At 45.5% G+C, this 15,459-nt stretch overlaps 1 protein-coding gene across 2 annotated transcripts in view; it reads right to left on the bottom strand.

Annotated features, from left to right (window-relative positions):
* MXD4 (MAX dimerization protein 4) overlaps nt 1-15,459 on the bottom strand; it is a 316,347-nt gene that overhangs the window by 18,837 nt on the left and 282,051 nt on the right. For both annotated transcript variants that reach the window (XM_086964200.1, XM_086964201.1), the window contains one exon: nt 6,489-6,648. In XM_086964200.1, coding sequence (XP_086820326.1) covers nt 6,489-6,648 — 160 coding nt within the window. The remainder of the gene's footprint in view (nt 1-6,488; nt 6,649-15,459) is intronic.

Below are 15,459 nucleotides of genomic sequence, written 5' to 3'. Positions count from 1 at the left end.
GAGAATGAACGACTGATGACAAAAACCCATTTCAAGCCCACTGCCAAGAATAACCTCTTGAGATATGAGAGTATCCACCCTCGCCCGCTGAGAGAAAACCTCCCGTATGGCCAATACTTAAGGCTTCGCCGGAATTGTACCCAACTCTCTGACTTCAAAGATCAAGCTAAAGACCTTACCACCAAACTTAGACAACGTGGGTACCCCGCAAGAATTGTTGAAAAATGCCAGAAAAGGGCTAGGAATCAACCGAGGGAAGCACTACTGGAAAACAAAACAACCACCAGCGAAACAATCCCACTCACATGTGTTACCACGTACAATGCAATCACCAATCAAATGACCAGAAGTATCAACAAGCATTGGTCAATACTGAATACGGGTAACCTCCAATGGGAAAAACCATTGTTCTCTCACAAGAGGTCACAAAGCCTAAAAGACACTTTGGTGAATATGAGATCAAAAGACTCAGTACCAACCATAGTTCAAAGTATCACACAGGCATGGGGCCTTCCAAATATAATAGGACACTTCCGATGCGGTGACTGCAGTGTCTGCCACTTAACTGATAACACAAAAACGCTTAATCTAGAAGATGGCAAAATCTGGCAACAACGATCCCACACAAACTGCAACAGCAGTAATGTAATATACCTCATCAAATGCACGTGTGGAAAACCATACATTCGTATGACGACACGGAAAGTCAAAAAGCACATCAATGAGCACCGCAGCACCATACGCTGCAAGAAGAGTGCAACAAGACTGACAGAACATTTCCTGGCAGCACACCATACCCCCAATGACATGAGATGGAGAATAATTGAGCAGGTCAAAGCGGGACCCAACATGCAAAATCGTCTCTATGAGAAAGAACAACGCTGGATCTATAGATTATCAACACATAAGATTGGATTAAATGATAACATTCCTTGCGCCTTAATCCAAAAATGAACTTGCTAAATAATCTTGATAGCCTAAATTTTCAGTCACCTGCATTCACTACTCTCATACTGTGTCTATATCCCTAAAGAAACGCTTTCGTTTCCTCATACAGTGATCCACCATGATATTATCATTGGTCCTAAATTGAGCCTTGGGCAATCCTAGCACAACTAGTCATAGTCGAGCCTGGCACTTATCCTTGCAAGGCTTATAGTCGCCCTTAGAGCTCATCAGACTATCAGGAATCATTCTGAGACAACCCACATAGTTTACGTCTATGAACTCCTCCCGTCAGAGCGATGTATCAAATGCCCCTTCTTTAAAAGAGATAATTACTCTATCTGCTCCTACTGTTATGTCATTCTATTGCAAACATTCATGCTGACATTTCGAGACAGGTCCTTTCCATACTGACGACGTTAGAGTTCTACAACCTATTCAGAATCATGCGGAGACCTGTCACATACTCTTTACGCTATTTCCATAGGAAAAATGTACAAAGTGCTTCCTGGTGTAAAGAGTTTCCTTTTTACTGTTATTGTGAACTTTATTCAACGCTTGTACGAAATTTCTCAGTCAAGCGCATTCTACACAGCCGCCTTTAGAGCCCTTTAGGACACCGTAGTCGGCTCAGATAGCGATCACTAAGACAACCGCCACGTGATCGCAACTAAGCCACGCCCACCCCGGAAACCAGCTCCGGTCTTAACAGACACTGGGAGCACCGGCCATTGTAGCGGGGCAGCGGGCATGGCAGTTAGGTTATTAGCCGTCCAAAGCACAGCAGAACTGTAAGTAATTCTTCCTTTCACAGCTCCGACACACTCCACCACAATGGAGCTCGGACTTTGCATCTGCAGCCGTTTTTTCACACGGCTGCTCTACTAAAGCGCTAATCGCCACCTTTTGCCTTCCTACCATCCATAGAATATGTTCTAGCTGAGGACTATCCTCCCCCAGCCCCCGAGGCCTTAAGATACCTAATAGGAGTAAGACTGGCCGAATTACCTCTCTATGTTAATCGTATGTGTGTTTTCTTCGTGTCTTTTAAATACTGGTATATTTGCACGTTTTTAAACCCCGTCCTCACGCATAGTATTGGGAGGATGGATTATCACGCCACTATAGGTTGAATGCGCGTGTGTTTAAAATAAACTAGAATGATCCGCCACCACACACGCACATATTGATCAGTGTGTATGATGGACCCCAGTCTCTAAGCATCTACTTAGCTGCACTACAAACAGATATACGTACAAGCTAGCCCCCGGGATTTCCAACCGGCTATACAATAATGGGATTGGCATGTTGCATGTGGACACAAAAGAACCAGCACAACGTTACAGGCACATAATCTAAATATTTACATCCGTCTTTGTGTTTCTTCTTTTCCCACAGGTCTTTTTACCATTAGCTTGCACATTTTGGCTGGAGCTTACGCCACAAGCAAACTTTTTTGCTCTTTTGGCTACAAGAATTTAGGATTGGGTACGCCTTTTAGGGGGTGTAGACCGTCCATTTTCTTGCACTTTGGTCCTGAAGAAAACCTGGCACATTCCACTTAAAGGTTGAAACATGTAGACCAGACCACTTACAGAGATACTCTTGGTCATAATTACCCTCAAAGTATCTCCACATTTCTTTTAACATTGTACAGTTACTTACGATTAAAATCTATTTTTTGAGTCAAACCAGGACAATTTTTAACACACTTTTTTGCACTTAACACTCACAAACCAGCTCCACTGTATTCCAGGTGTTGTAGCACACCCTGATCATCAGGGTGGACCCCGATGTCACCACTAAGCTGGTGAGTGAGGGGTTTCTAATAAAAGGATAAATTCTTTCCTTTTTCTAACATACATCCCATTAAGAATCTACGATTCCCTATGGTGATACTCCTCCTTTGTCTAGGTGTTCTTTCTGTAAAGTGCCCCCATGATAAGGCAATTAACTCTTGATATGTGTTATTATCATCAGGAGGGGAAGGTTTGGCTGGATACAGATCAGTATCTGTGTCTCCTAGTGAATCAATATTATAGTCAGCCCATGGGTCGGGTAGCTGATCATCATCATCTTAATTATCAGCTATATCTGGATCTATGTCTGGAGACTGTAGAGGTGTAAGGAGCAATGGGTCTGATGGTGGTATGAGAGGTAGTGATGGAAAGGGTGGAGTAGCTGGAGGTATATTAATAGGACTAGAGGCTATGTCCTTTTTCTTCTTCAGATGTATTCTATAATCAGTGTCTATCTTCCTTTTTGGAGGTGTTATCACTGGTGTAGTGGTAATGTGTCCAGTTTTAGGGTTAATGTGACATTTTCTGATAAGGATCCAGCTGTGCTGCATTTTCTCCAGAATCGGCTCTAGTGGCTTCAGGAGCATCTTTGTATTTCAGTGCCGATATTTTTGGTGCAGAGCTGGATTATTTCCTCTTTTATCTTTCGATGCTGAATTTTTCGGCACTGAGGGGATACCATCTCGGTTCGATCCCTTTCGGAAAGGCTTGACTTTCTGTTTTGGTGCCGAGCCGGAAGGCGGGCGTTGGAATCTTGGTGCCGACCATGGCCTGATGGCAGTGGTGGCCAAGAAGCCTTTGCTTGATTGGAGTGGGTTTTGTGGACAAAGGTGCTTTGGTATTCACAGCACCCTGTCCAGGTGGAACGTCGTGAGACTGGAGTTCGCTCTCCAACTCCGAATCAGAGTCTTCTACCGCCGACGCCTCCATCTCTTCTTGTTCGGCCTCTTTGCCGAAGATATCTGGAGTTTCTTTAATAAACTGTCGCTACATGTCTCTGCGTCAAGCGCGACGGTCTCTGTGGGTCTTTTTCGATGGAACAACCTACACACATCGCAGTCTTCCTCTTTATGCTCTGGGAAGAGACAAAGGTTAACGTAAAATACTGTTCGACCAGTAGCAACAGCACCGCCCCCTTCCCCTCCCTCAGCACCTTGGAACCCTTGCGGGTATGTGGTGTGCTCTACAAATTATTTGATTGATTGATTGATCCCCGAAACAGAGACGGGGTCCTTCGTTCTCAACCATCAGGCGAGGGGGCTAGTTCTCCCCTAGGGGTTTCTTGGCTCGCGATACCCATAGCTACACGCATATACATGCACACATACAGATCTAGGCTAGGTGCATTTAGGCAAATTACTTAGGGTGCAATTTTTAGGAATATGCAAGTGCTACTGTTTCTATCTGAACTGCTTATGTTATTTTATTAGAACTATGGTAGATATGTATATACTTTTCACTATAATGGCACTAGCAATCTCTTTTATATGCTTCTGTCTCCTGATTGTCGCAGCACATATGTTTTACACAAGGCTGTAGCTGGACCAATGAATACTTATCGAAACTTCCTAATCTCCAACCGGTGTATTTTCTGAGCATACACAAGCAGGAGTGTCTGAGCGAAACCTACTGCACCGTTTTCCACGATCCCTGAGGAATTAGGGTCGTCATGTTCAGTGGTTGCCAGAAACTACCTACACCAATGTAAGATATAGGGGGGTGGTAGTGGCATTGTAGAGCCAGCTGGTTTAACGGCTGACATATCCTGTGGTGGTGTCCGGAAGCGGTCGGGACACCAAGCCCTCAGTGTAGGTCATCCAAAACGCGCAGAACAAAGGAGACATCCATCATGTGCAGCTCACACAGGTGGGGTTCAGCTGACTCCAGCACCCACCAGCCAATATATGCTCACACACTTCACATAACACTGGGATCCTACAACCATGCGCTAGACATGAAGGACAGGTCATAAAGTTAAAAGGGACTGAACTGGTCTTCAAGAGAGGGGAGCCAGTTTTCAGCCAACCTTACAGGGAGTCCTAGAAAGGCGTGTGCCCCTGAATAGACGCACATTACCACACCTTGTGGTCACGACATAGCCTGGATTGAGTGGACAGTGACCACTCTCACTTTGAAAGAGATACAAATTTGGTGCCCGGATGTATGACGCTACAACGGATACTTTTACAACGCCTACCTTTACAACGCAATTTTTACACCGCAACATCCATTACAACGCTTGGCATTACAACGAATTCTTTGAAACTACCTTTACAACGCATTCCACTACAACGCATACTACCTTTACAACGCATACCATTACAACGCATAACATTACATTGCATGTAAGGTAAGTGTTGGATAGTGTAGGGGTTAAAATTACTATTCTAACTCCAGGGGGTGCAACAGTAGGGTAAGTGTTGGATAGTGTAGGGGTTAAAATTACAATTCTAACTCCAGGGGGAGCAACAGTAGGGTAAGTGTTGGATAGTGTAAGGGTACTATGTGTTGTAATGCTATGAGTTGTAATGGTATGTGTTGTAATGACTGCGTTGTAATGGCATGCGTTGTAGTGGTGTGCGTTGTAGTGTCATGCGTTGTAATGGTTGCGTTGTAATGGATGTTGCGTTGTAAAAGTTTCGTTGTAATGGTTGTGCGGTGTAAAAGTTGTGTTGTAAAGGTTGTTTCCCTTGGTGCCCCTTTGACATTAAAGCTATTCTCTGATGTTGATTAAAGCAGTAAAATAGAGACCCTTTTGTGGCCTTAAATGATTTCAAGATAGCTGGGAAAAAACAGGACTCTCTAGAAATTGTTCAAGGTCAGGGTTCACAAGGTGCACGGAGCCATGCAAAGAATTTTGTTTCAACACCTTGTAAATAGGTATGAATGTACATCTTGCTGCATGATGCCTTATATCTTTTAATGTGAATGGACAGTGAAATATGGTGTAGCATAATAATACTCTGAGTGAGACTAGTGCTGAATTCCCTTCAACGAAGAGTCACTTGTCATGATTTGACAGCTGCATTAAACTCATATTTTAAAGTTCTTGCTTGGGAGAGTTAGGCTACCAGTGTCATGTTACTAAAATGATATGCAGACATGTAAACATGACTAGTTTCTGCTTTGTTCTTTGGTGCTACTGGGTTGCCCTTAGAGAAAAGCACATGGTTAGGGTTGGAACACATATAAAGTAATATAGAAAGGTAAATATACACATTTTTGCTTTAGTACATTTATGTGTAATGCTTATATCAATCATTCATGTAATTTCTGATTCATACCTCTATATATGGGGTCGCCTAAGGAAATGCCTAATGAACAAGAGCCACATAGTTTGATATCAGGAGTACGTGGCATAAGAGAAAATAAGGAGGAGCAAAGCTGCCAGACAACATGGTCTTCTACCCAAAATGCAAAACAAATAAATGGCAATTTGGAAGAAAAGAAATACAGGTTCCATAAGCCACGGACTAACAAACTGCATGCCTTGTCCTGAAGAGAGGACAGAAGGGACTAAGGAGGGGCCCAAGCGTGCAGATTCAGGGGTAAGGGAATGGTATGAATGGGCCACACTAACTTGGACTTTTCATTGGTGCTAATTAAAAAGTCATCAACATGTATACCAGAGGAGGTTCTCAAAGTGTACACGAAGAAGTGGTGTTTTTGCACAAGTAGTACGTAAAATTGCCTAAGACAATAATTATTTTGGATCCATGTGTAGGCTTTTAACTTAAAAGTTACCTTGCTCAGAATCAGTAGATATTGTTGATCCCATGCTATCAGTGCGTAGACGCTCTATACCATGTACAGATAGCTGTTCCAGTCGGCGCTTGAGGTATCGGTGTTCCCGCTGAAGTTGTTCTTTAACATTTAAAGCTTTTCGATCCTGTTCTTCCAATTTCTAAGTGCAAGAAGAGAGATCCAATACATGAAATAGATATGATTGGCTTGTTTTATTGATTGTAGTTTCTCCAATTATGACTTGTTCCCATAGAATTATATAGTTAAATCAAATCACCCCCAACATCCCAGAAAGTGCTGAATTTGAGGAGGCATGAGCGCCCTTCACACATATCAATGGCACAATTTTACTCACAAAAAAGGAAAATATCAATCAGAGTTTGCAGCAGATGAACTGGAACAGTGCATTTGCGACAAATTTAGAAAATCATATCGCTGTCAATGAATCCACCTACTGTAGAGAAATAAGTAGTTTTAACATCATAGATTTGGATTCAAGGAAGGTGACATTCGTTTTTATTATTCTAAGATAAAGAAATGATCAGAAGTCAATATAGCCAACACCCAACATTGACTCCAAAGAATAATTCTTAATGTTCGTTGTTACAATGGTGGCTAAATTAGTGGTGACTAACCTATGCGGGATGAGCCCGCCAGGAAATATCTTTGGCTTAAGAGGGTATGGATCAGATTGCCATTGGCAAAAATAACCTATGAACTCTGGAACACACAATATCTGCTTACAGATAAATGAAGTCCATTCACCTGGTATATCTAAGGACTTCAGAGACCTAACATGCCCGGCCAGGATCTGAGGTTCAATATAGTCAAAGATGTTGTGTTAAAGGTGTTTTCCTCTGAGGGGGTGGCGGTAGGTGCAGGGTTTGATAATTGCTAACAGGGTGTGAGTGGTAAAGTCACTTATCCTTTATCTCTGTCAATATCACTGTAGCCCTACCCCAAAACACAGCCTTCCAGGCATCCCATCCCATCACTATCCGGACTGTCCCATTGTCATTAGTCTTAAAATATGATTTAATCTCTTCACATAATTCAGGTACAGCTGCTCGATCTCTGCAAAAGGCATATATCACTGAAACTCCAGTTTCTCACACGTCTTCCACTACCTCCACAATCTACCTTGCACCTCACCGGAGAATGATCAGAGAGAGAGATTCTTCTGATCACTGCTCCTTTTATCACATGGGCAATATCAGCAGAATTTAGAATCTGGTCTACGGGAGAATAGGTACTTCTGATGTGCGAGTAGAATGAGTAGTCCCTTGTTGTATAAGGTGTACTGATCTCCAAAGCCCCATCCCCTCCAGTCTCTACTTCGCTTTCCTGGATATGACTCCTGCCCTCTGTGTTTTCCCTTCCAGGACCTTTATTTCTCTACAATAACCACATTGGTATCACCCCCTTCCAACCCTATGACTGTCAACGTGCTCTCTGCTATTCTTTCTAGTTGGTTGAACATGCTGATCATAAACTCTGACCGATCCTGGTTTGGTGTATATAGATCGAAGCCAAGGTGACAGGCATTTACCCCCACATGCCTTTCATAATGATTTACTGACCATGAATGTCTTCATCCACATCTTCATACTGGAAAAGTATCTTTATCCAGTATTAGGGTATCTTTCCTAGATTCACATGCCTGAATCATTCCCAGTCGTCGGGATGGGAGTCCCCGGTACATAAATAAAGTAATGTCCCATTAGACATACAGAGTAATAGGCCAAAGGCCTCACATTAGTAACATATCCAAGTCCTTTTGTAATAAGGACCACACACTAGAGAGCAACCAATCAGCTGCCACCACCCGCTGGAACCTTCCTGGAAGGAGCTCTAGTACCTCAGATTTTCTACCGCACGTCGTGCTAAGGGAGTCTCCACTGAGCTCTGCTCAGGTTCTTTCAGTATCTTTGGATTTGAGGTATTTTCTTCAATTCTTTCAATGGCTGAGTGAAGTCTACACTGTCTTAATGTCGGATACCCCTAAAAAAGGCCTTTTTTGGCCCTGTGAGACTTGCAAAAAGAAGAGACAGCACGTCGATGACCAGCACAAGGACTGCCTATACTGTCTTTATCTAGATCATTCTGCTAAAGACTGCAAGGTATGTCGGACTTTTTCTACGAAAACTTTAAACTTGGCTGCAAACACTTGAGGACTAAGAGGACCCCCTGTCCTCTGAGGGGAGTGAAACATCATCGAAATCTTCATCAAAAACTCCTCAGAAAAGGCCCAGAGAAGCTTCTCCAGGACCTTCTATGCAGCAACATCAAAAGAAGACGCAAAAGCAGTCTTCAGAGGTTCCAAAATATAAGGATGTGCCAAATGAGTCAAAGAAACCGGCTCCAGACCCTCTGACTCCATCATCGAGGGTGAAGCACACTTTTTTAAAAAGCCTACATCAGCCCCGTCGATGACCACCTCGCCGTCGATGGCACAGATGCCGCCAAAATCTCCACAGATTGCTGTTGGAGTGACTTTGTCGACAACGACGAGTTCAACACTGTCAGTCTCGTCGGCGTTTCTTTCGTCGACGGCACGTACCCCTTTGTCGTCGACGATCAAGATCAAGAAGTCGACGACGACGGCAGCGTCGATGCGAGTACACCGTCGTCAACGAAGAGTGTACTGCCAACGACCATCCCGTCGAAGCACGCCTCGACGACGAGAAGTCCCTCGTCGACGGCAGCGTCTATGTCTATTACAATCACCGATGATTCCTCGTCAACGACGTCTATACCGACAACGGCCTCGTCGACGACGCCTACGACAGGACGAAAAATGTTATATTAACACATAAGGAAGCATTGAGGGAGAATCACTTTACTGGCATATCCATGACGTTATGATAGTCCAAATTCCAGCCAATTAGGCTGTCGCACCTTCTAGAACCTTCTCCTCAGAAGCTCAGGCCCTCAGATTTTCGTAGCACAAGAGTGACAAAAGAGTGGATGAGGAGAAGAGAGCCTCTGAGGGGAGGAAGGGTGGGTCTCATGTGAATCTATGAAAGACACCAATACTGGAGAACCACAGTTTACAGGTAAGTAACTTTTGTTCTTCTCCAGTATTGGGGTATCTTTCATAGATTCACATGCTTGAATAGAATAGCAAGCAATAGCCAATATATCCTTAAAAGGTTACAACCGTAATGCATGAACATATCGCATATTTAAACAAACACTATTAATGGTACACTAATTCGAAAATGCAAAAACCTTTTATGGCAGGAGGAGGGAAGCAAAAGAGGCTCACCTTACTTGAAAAAATTCAGAAGCACTGCTTGACCCACAGCAGTGACTGCGCTGTCAATTACCTCCAGACAGTAGTGCCCTGTGAAACATACGTCTGCTGGACCACGTTGCCACTCAGCAGATCTGATGGAGAGGCACTCAAGCGAATAGGGCAGTAGAGTATGAAAACTGCCCTTGTCGAGTGGGCCCTCACCGGAGTAGTTAAGGGCTTGCCCATCTTTGTATGACAAAAAGAGATATCTGATGTGAAACCAAGGGGCAATGGTTTGTTTGGTCACTGGATGCACTAAACGCACACACAAGAAAGGTGGTCTAGCTTGCGAAGGCAGCTGTCCGTTGTATGTAGAATTTAATACATCGTTCAAAATCTAAAGAATGTAGAGTGCGCTCAGCTGAAGACTGAGGGTTTGGAAAGAAAGTTTCATAGGATGACTGGTTCATAAAGGTGAAAGTCAGATAGAACCTGTGGTATAAATAATGGATTGGTGCGCAGCACCAGAGAGTCACTTGGAAGTTGAAGTTAAATATATTTGATGCTAAAAGCTTGAATAGGACTCACACGTCGAGAAGACGTGAGAGCGAGTAGGAGGGAAACTTTCCCTGTTAGAAATGTCGAATCCGAAAATGGATTGGTTCAAAAGAAGCTTAGAGAAGCTGGGCTAATACGACGTTCAGGCGCCGAGAGGGGGGGAACGCACCATGGGCAGACACATCCTGTAGAGGCCCCAAAAGAACTTGCAAATAATCCGGGAGGAATAGAGAGACCTGAATTCATCATGGCAAAAACGAGAAGTGCAGCCAGTACTTTTCAAGACGAAATGAGAAAAGGGCTGACTTTGCCATAAGGAGAACAACAGGTAGGGTTTGCTCTGGTGTAGCATGCACAGAATTGATGCAGACAGACTTGCACCAGATACCAAAGCGTTTACAATTTAGTTTATATTTCTAAGTACTTGAAGGGCTCTTGCGTTCGCGAGAAACCTCCCTTCAGTCTGCGGCAATGCACAAGAGAGCAAATTCAGATTGCACAGGTTGAAACCACAAGCTGGAGGCCTGAGGAATGTGGATGGTGAATCCGTCCGTACTGTACTGCCAGAAGGTGCGGCAGAGGGCGAAGCGTGATAGGTTCGCAGCAAGGTAGTAGGAGGAGAACCATGCACCACGGTCGGCAAGGCCGTCTGAGCACAAAGAGTGGGATGTGACATGGTTAGAACCTCCTTTTCCGCTGGAGACAAGGCACAAACAGAATCGGCGGAAAAGCAAATGCAAATACTGTTGACGAGTTCATCGAATGCAGTTCCGCACGATCTTTTGTGGGGAAGGCAGATTGCATAGTATAGGCATTTGCGGTTGAGAGGCGTTGCAAACAGATCCAGGGCTGGTTGTCCCCCAGGCATAAGATGTGGTCCAGGGTCCGTTGGTGGAGATCCCACCTGTGATTGTCCTAGGAGGATCCGTTGAGGGAGTCCGTCATGACGTTCGAGACCCTTGGAACATGTATTGCAGAAATATCAATGCGATGGTGAATAGCCTATTCGCAAATGTGTTGTGCTTGTTTGGGCGACAGTGATCACGTACCTCCTTGCTTGTTGAGATAGTGTATAGTGATAGTATTGTCTGTACACGCTAGCACTGATTCCTTTCGCACTAGGAAGCGGAAGGCTTTCAGAGCCAGGAAACTGGATAACAGCTCCAAGCGGTTAGCGTGTGACGTACGTTGGAAAGGCATCCATCGGCCTTTGATGGAAAAAACCCCGAAGGTGCGCTCCCTAACCTTCCGGAGAGGCATCGTTGGTACGGGTGAGTGGTTGAGCGTCCGAGGAGGGAGCGGCCTGCTGCGACACTGGGAGTGTGGGCCAACCAGCCAGCGGTGTCCTCATTGGAAAGTAAAATTACATGTCGTTGAATGAGCCAGATAGCTGTCACCACTGCTTGGCTAGCTCCTCTAGCATTTTCTCATGTGTAATCTGCAGTTGGGAACCAACTGGATGCAGGTGGAGGCCGTGGCCAGGAATGACTTTGAGGATCTAATGAAACGGACCTTTATTGTACGTAGAAGAACCACCATGTGGGAGATGCAGGTCTGTCGTTCGTGTGAGACAAACACCTTTGCTAGGCTTGTATTGATTGATGCTCTGAGAAATGTTCATATCAGAGCTAGGACTAGTTGGGACTTGTCATGATTTTTTGAAAATTAGGTTTTGAAACAGTGACTGAAAAGTCTGGGTGTGCTGGACTGCCTGTTGACAAGAGCGAGCCCTTATGATACAGTCGTCTAAGTAATGATACATTAGTATGCTTTGCAGACGTAGACAGGCTGCCACTGGTGCCAGGATCCACGTAAAGACACGTGGAGCGGACCGAAGGTAGACCCTTGAATTGAAAAGGTTTGTACGTATTGTAAAGTGTAGCCACTTCCTGTGCTATGGAAGGATTGACACATGAAAATAGACATCCTGGAAGACGAGTATAATTATAAAGTCGTTCTGGCAGTAGTACTTCAGGACCTTCTGGAGGTTCAACATTTGAAAAGTTTGCGCAAAGATCAAAATTTAGGCACCTCCTTCCTGACTTGCTTGTTGATGAGGAACTGAGAGTTTGCCCCTACTACCGATGCTCGGACAAATGATAGACACAGCAACATCACCTTCCCCACCTCTGGGAAAGGACTCACCCTCCCGCCACACATGACGGCCACTGAACAACTCCCTCGCCACGACCTGGGGCGCTTGCCCCCGCGACTGCGTGTCGACACCCCTCGGACCTCACAGACACCACACCCTTGTCTTACTTACCTCGTGACCCTTATTCTCTACCCTAATTCCTTCCGCCTACAGGTGGCACTGCAAAGGCTTATCTCTACCTTTCTCCCACTCTTTCCCTGTTTTGTATCACTCCCCCGTTTCTGTTACAGTTACGCTACGAAGCCAGGGAATTTTCAGCACTGGCATGACTGTTTTAAGTTTGCGTGTATTGAGTTGGTTATTACTACTGCTCTAGCATTCAGCACTCCTACCACACAGAAATATAACACGATACATCGCACATCAGACGTCAGAGAAGGCCAGAGACATATGTGCCCTGACGAGAACATGCCGCTGTGCGCCACAATGCATTCTTAGGTCCTAACCTGCACCACAACCGGTACTGAGCGTTGTTATGCTTAACACGACTCACATATCCATACACACCAAGCTGCCAACTTGCATGAAAAAACAGTGCGACACACTGGTGGTATCATGCTGAATTGTTCTTGCTTTAAACTGTTACTGCATTACAATGTGGACTATGCGAAATACTTATTTTTGAGCATTTGCCTAACGTACCTGTAAGTGCTGATTGTATGTGCCGAAATAGACAGAAAACCAAATAAAATATATTAAAAAAAAAAAAAATGAGGAACTGAGAGTAAACCCTAACTCTGTTGTTGGAGATTCGGAACCGCTCCGACGGTCCCTGTGTGTAACAATATAGACACTTGTGCAAAGGACTCGCGTAAATGAGGAGGTAGAAGTCCCCCTTTGAAGGTGTAGCAAGAGGGAATTTGCCAAATTCTAGAGCGTGCCCTTTCGACACAACATTTAGAACCCCTAACAGACAAATGGCATTGTGGCCCAAATGGAATAAAAGAGAGAGAGAAATTCCACCGTCAGCCTTTTTGGGATGGATTAAGGGTGGGTCCTTAGGCAAGTTGTTGTTTCCTGGAAGAATTACCTCCTGTATACGAGTTGGAGCCGAATAATGCAATTGGTTCTGATTGTAGGAGTGATACTGGGTGGAGCTCCTAGGAAAAGATGATGTGGAGCTGCAACCTCGGGCACCACGAAAGGGCTGCTTTCTGTACTGGAGAGAACCGAAGGCACTGGTAGTGTATGCAGTGTCTGCTCAACATGTTGGCCAAAGAGGGATTACCCATAAAAGGTACGTCCATTATTTTAGTCTGAACCTCTGGGCGAAAAAACAGAGCGTTCTGCCAACCTTGTCTATGCAATACTGCCGCTGCTGCAAGCTGTCTAAAAACTCGGAGACGCAATGTGCACTGCACGGTTTATGGTTTCTGATGCACTCCTCCCATTCTTCCGCAGGATCCTCGAAGCGTTAGCCGAGGAGGATTCGGGAATAAGGGCTATCTGCGTAAACATGCCAGACTACCCCAGGCAGCGGTACCTGCTCAAAATGGCTAAAGAGTTGCCTGCTGAAACTGTGGTTGCAGCCATTGTCAGGTAGTAGGGGAGAGATAAGACAAGCAGGTGAATTGTCTGGCGTTTTAAATATTGTGTTCGAGGCGTGAAAGAACCGCCAGCCCAGATCTTGGGCTCAGGAAGAGCCAAAGACCTCCTGTCAAATAAAATGTATCAGAGGAACTGAACGAACTTGTGTCCGTAGTTAATTGTAAAATCAAAGAGAAAAACGGTCTGCTTCTTTCTTCGTGACGAGGGGAAGATGAAAGCGAGCCGCCGTTCTACCCATGAGGAGGTTTGATCCTCCACTATGCACCAGAGGGTAATGTAATGGAGATTCAGGTGTAAGAGAGGGTATAATTTCACCATGGAACAGGACATGGAAGCCTTGTCGTCACATAAGTCTTAAGGAACCAGAGGCTGAGAGTCTGGCAAAGTTTTTTGCCAGTCCAAGAAATTATGGCGTTGAGTAAGGAGCCATCACGCCATCACATTGATGTAGCGGAAAAGCAGTGTATGGCTAATAAATAGTCTACAAAAGCACCGTGCATATAGCCAACAGGCAACTAGGTTAACCGTTGACGAATCCAACCGTTGACTGGGTCAACCGTCGATGAGGCCAACCATAAACGAGGCCATCTGCATTAACCCAGCTAACTGGCAACAACGCCAACCCTCGACGAAGCCAACCGTCGACGAAGCTTTCCGCCGTCGACAATGTCAATTGTTGAACAAAGTTGATGAAGTAATTGCTGAATTGTAACGTCTACGGAGCTGACCGTCGACGAGGCCACCGTCGACGAGCCCACCATCGACGCAGCTCTGTCGTCAATGAAGCCAATCGTGGACGAAGCCAACGATTGATGAAGGGCACCGTCGACAAAGTTTACCGTCGACGAGCTACCTCCGACGAGCCCACTGTCGACGAAGCTGACTGTCGCCAATGGGCCAACCGTCGACGAGGACAACCGTCGACGGGCCAACCGTCGACGAGCCTTATCGTCGACGAGGCTGATTTCACGGTCGTTGATGGAGCCACCGTCTACGACGAAGCCACCGTCTACGACGAGGCCACCGTGGACGAGCCAACCGTCGACGAGCCTTACTGTCGACGAGCCTTATCGTCGATGAGGCATTTAACCCTGTCGTCGATGGAGCCACCGTCTACGATGAAGCCACCGTCTACGACGAGACCACCGTCGACGACGAGGCCACCGTCGACAAGCCTACCGTAGACGAGAGGGCACTGTCCTCACAGTCTTCGACGGAGCCACCGTCGACGACGAGGCCACCGTCGACGACGAGGCCGACAACGAGGTGGTCGACGACGGAAACTTAGAAGTAGAAAATGGCCTTTAGACTTGTCTTTCATCGTCGACCTGGCACCTTTCGAAGTGTAAAAGTGGCAGTAAGAGTCTGAAAACGCCAGAGACCAGGTCCTGTAGCCGTGGAGGCCAGCAGACTCCGTGGGGGAACAATATCCAGCGGATCCTACTTCATCCTTGGAGGCCAAGAAGAAGGAA

The sequence above is a fragment of the Lissotriton vulgaris genome, chromosome 3_2 (assembly GCF_964263255.1).
Source record: "Lissotriton vulgaris chromosome 3_2, aLisVul1.2, whole genome shotgun sequence".
Classification (NCBI taxonomy): Eukaryota; Metazoa; Chordata; class Amphibia; order Caudata; family Salamandridae; genus Lissotriton; species Lissotriton vulgaris.
Note: the sequence above shows the minus strand (reverse complement) of the source record. Positions and strands in the feature narration are given on the sequence as shown.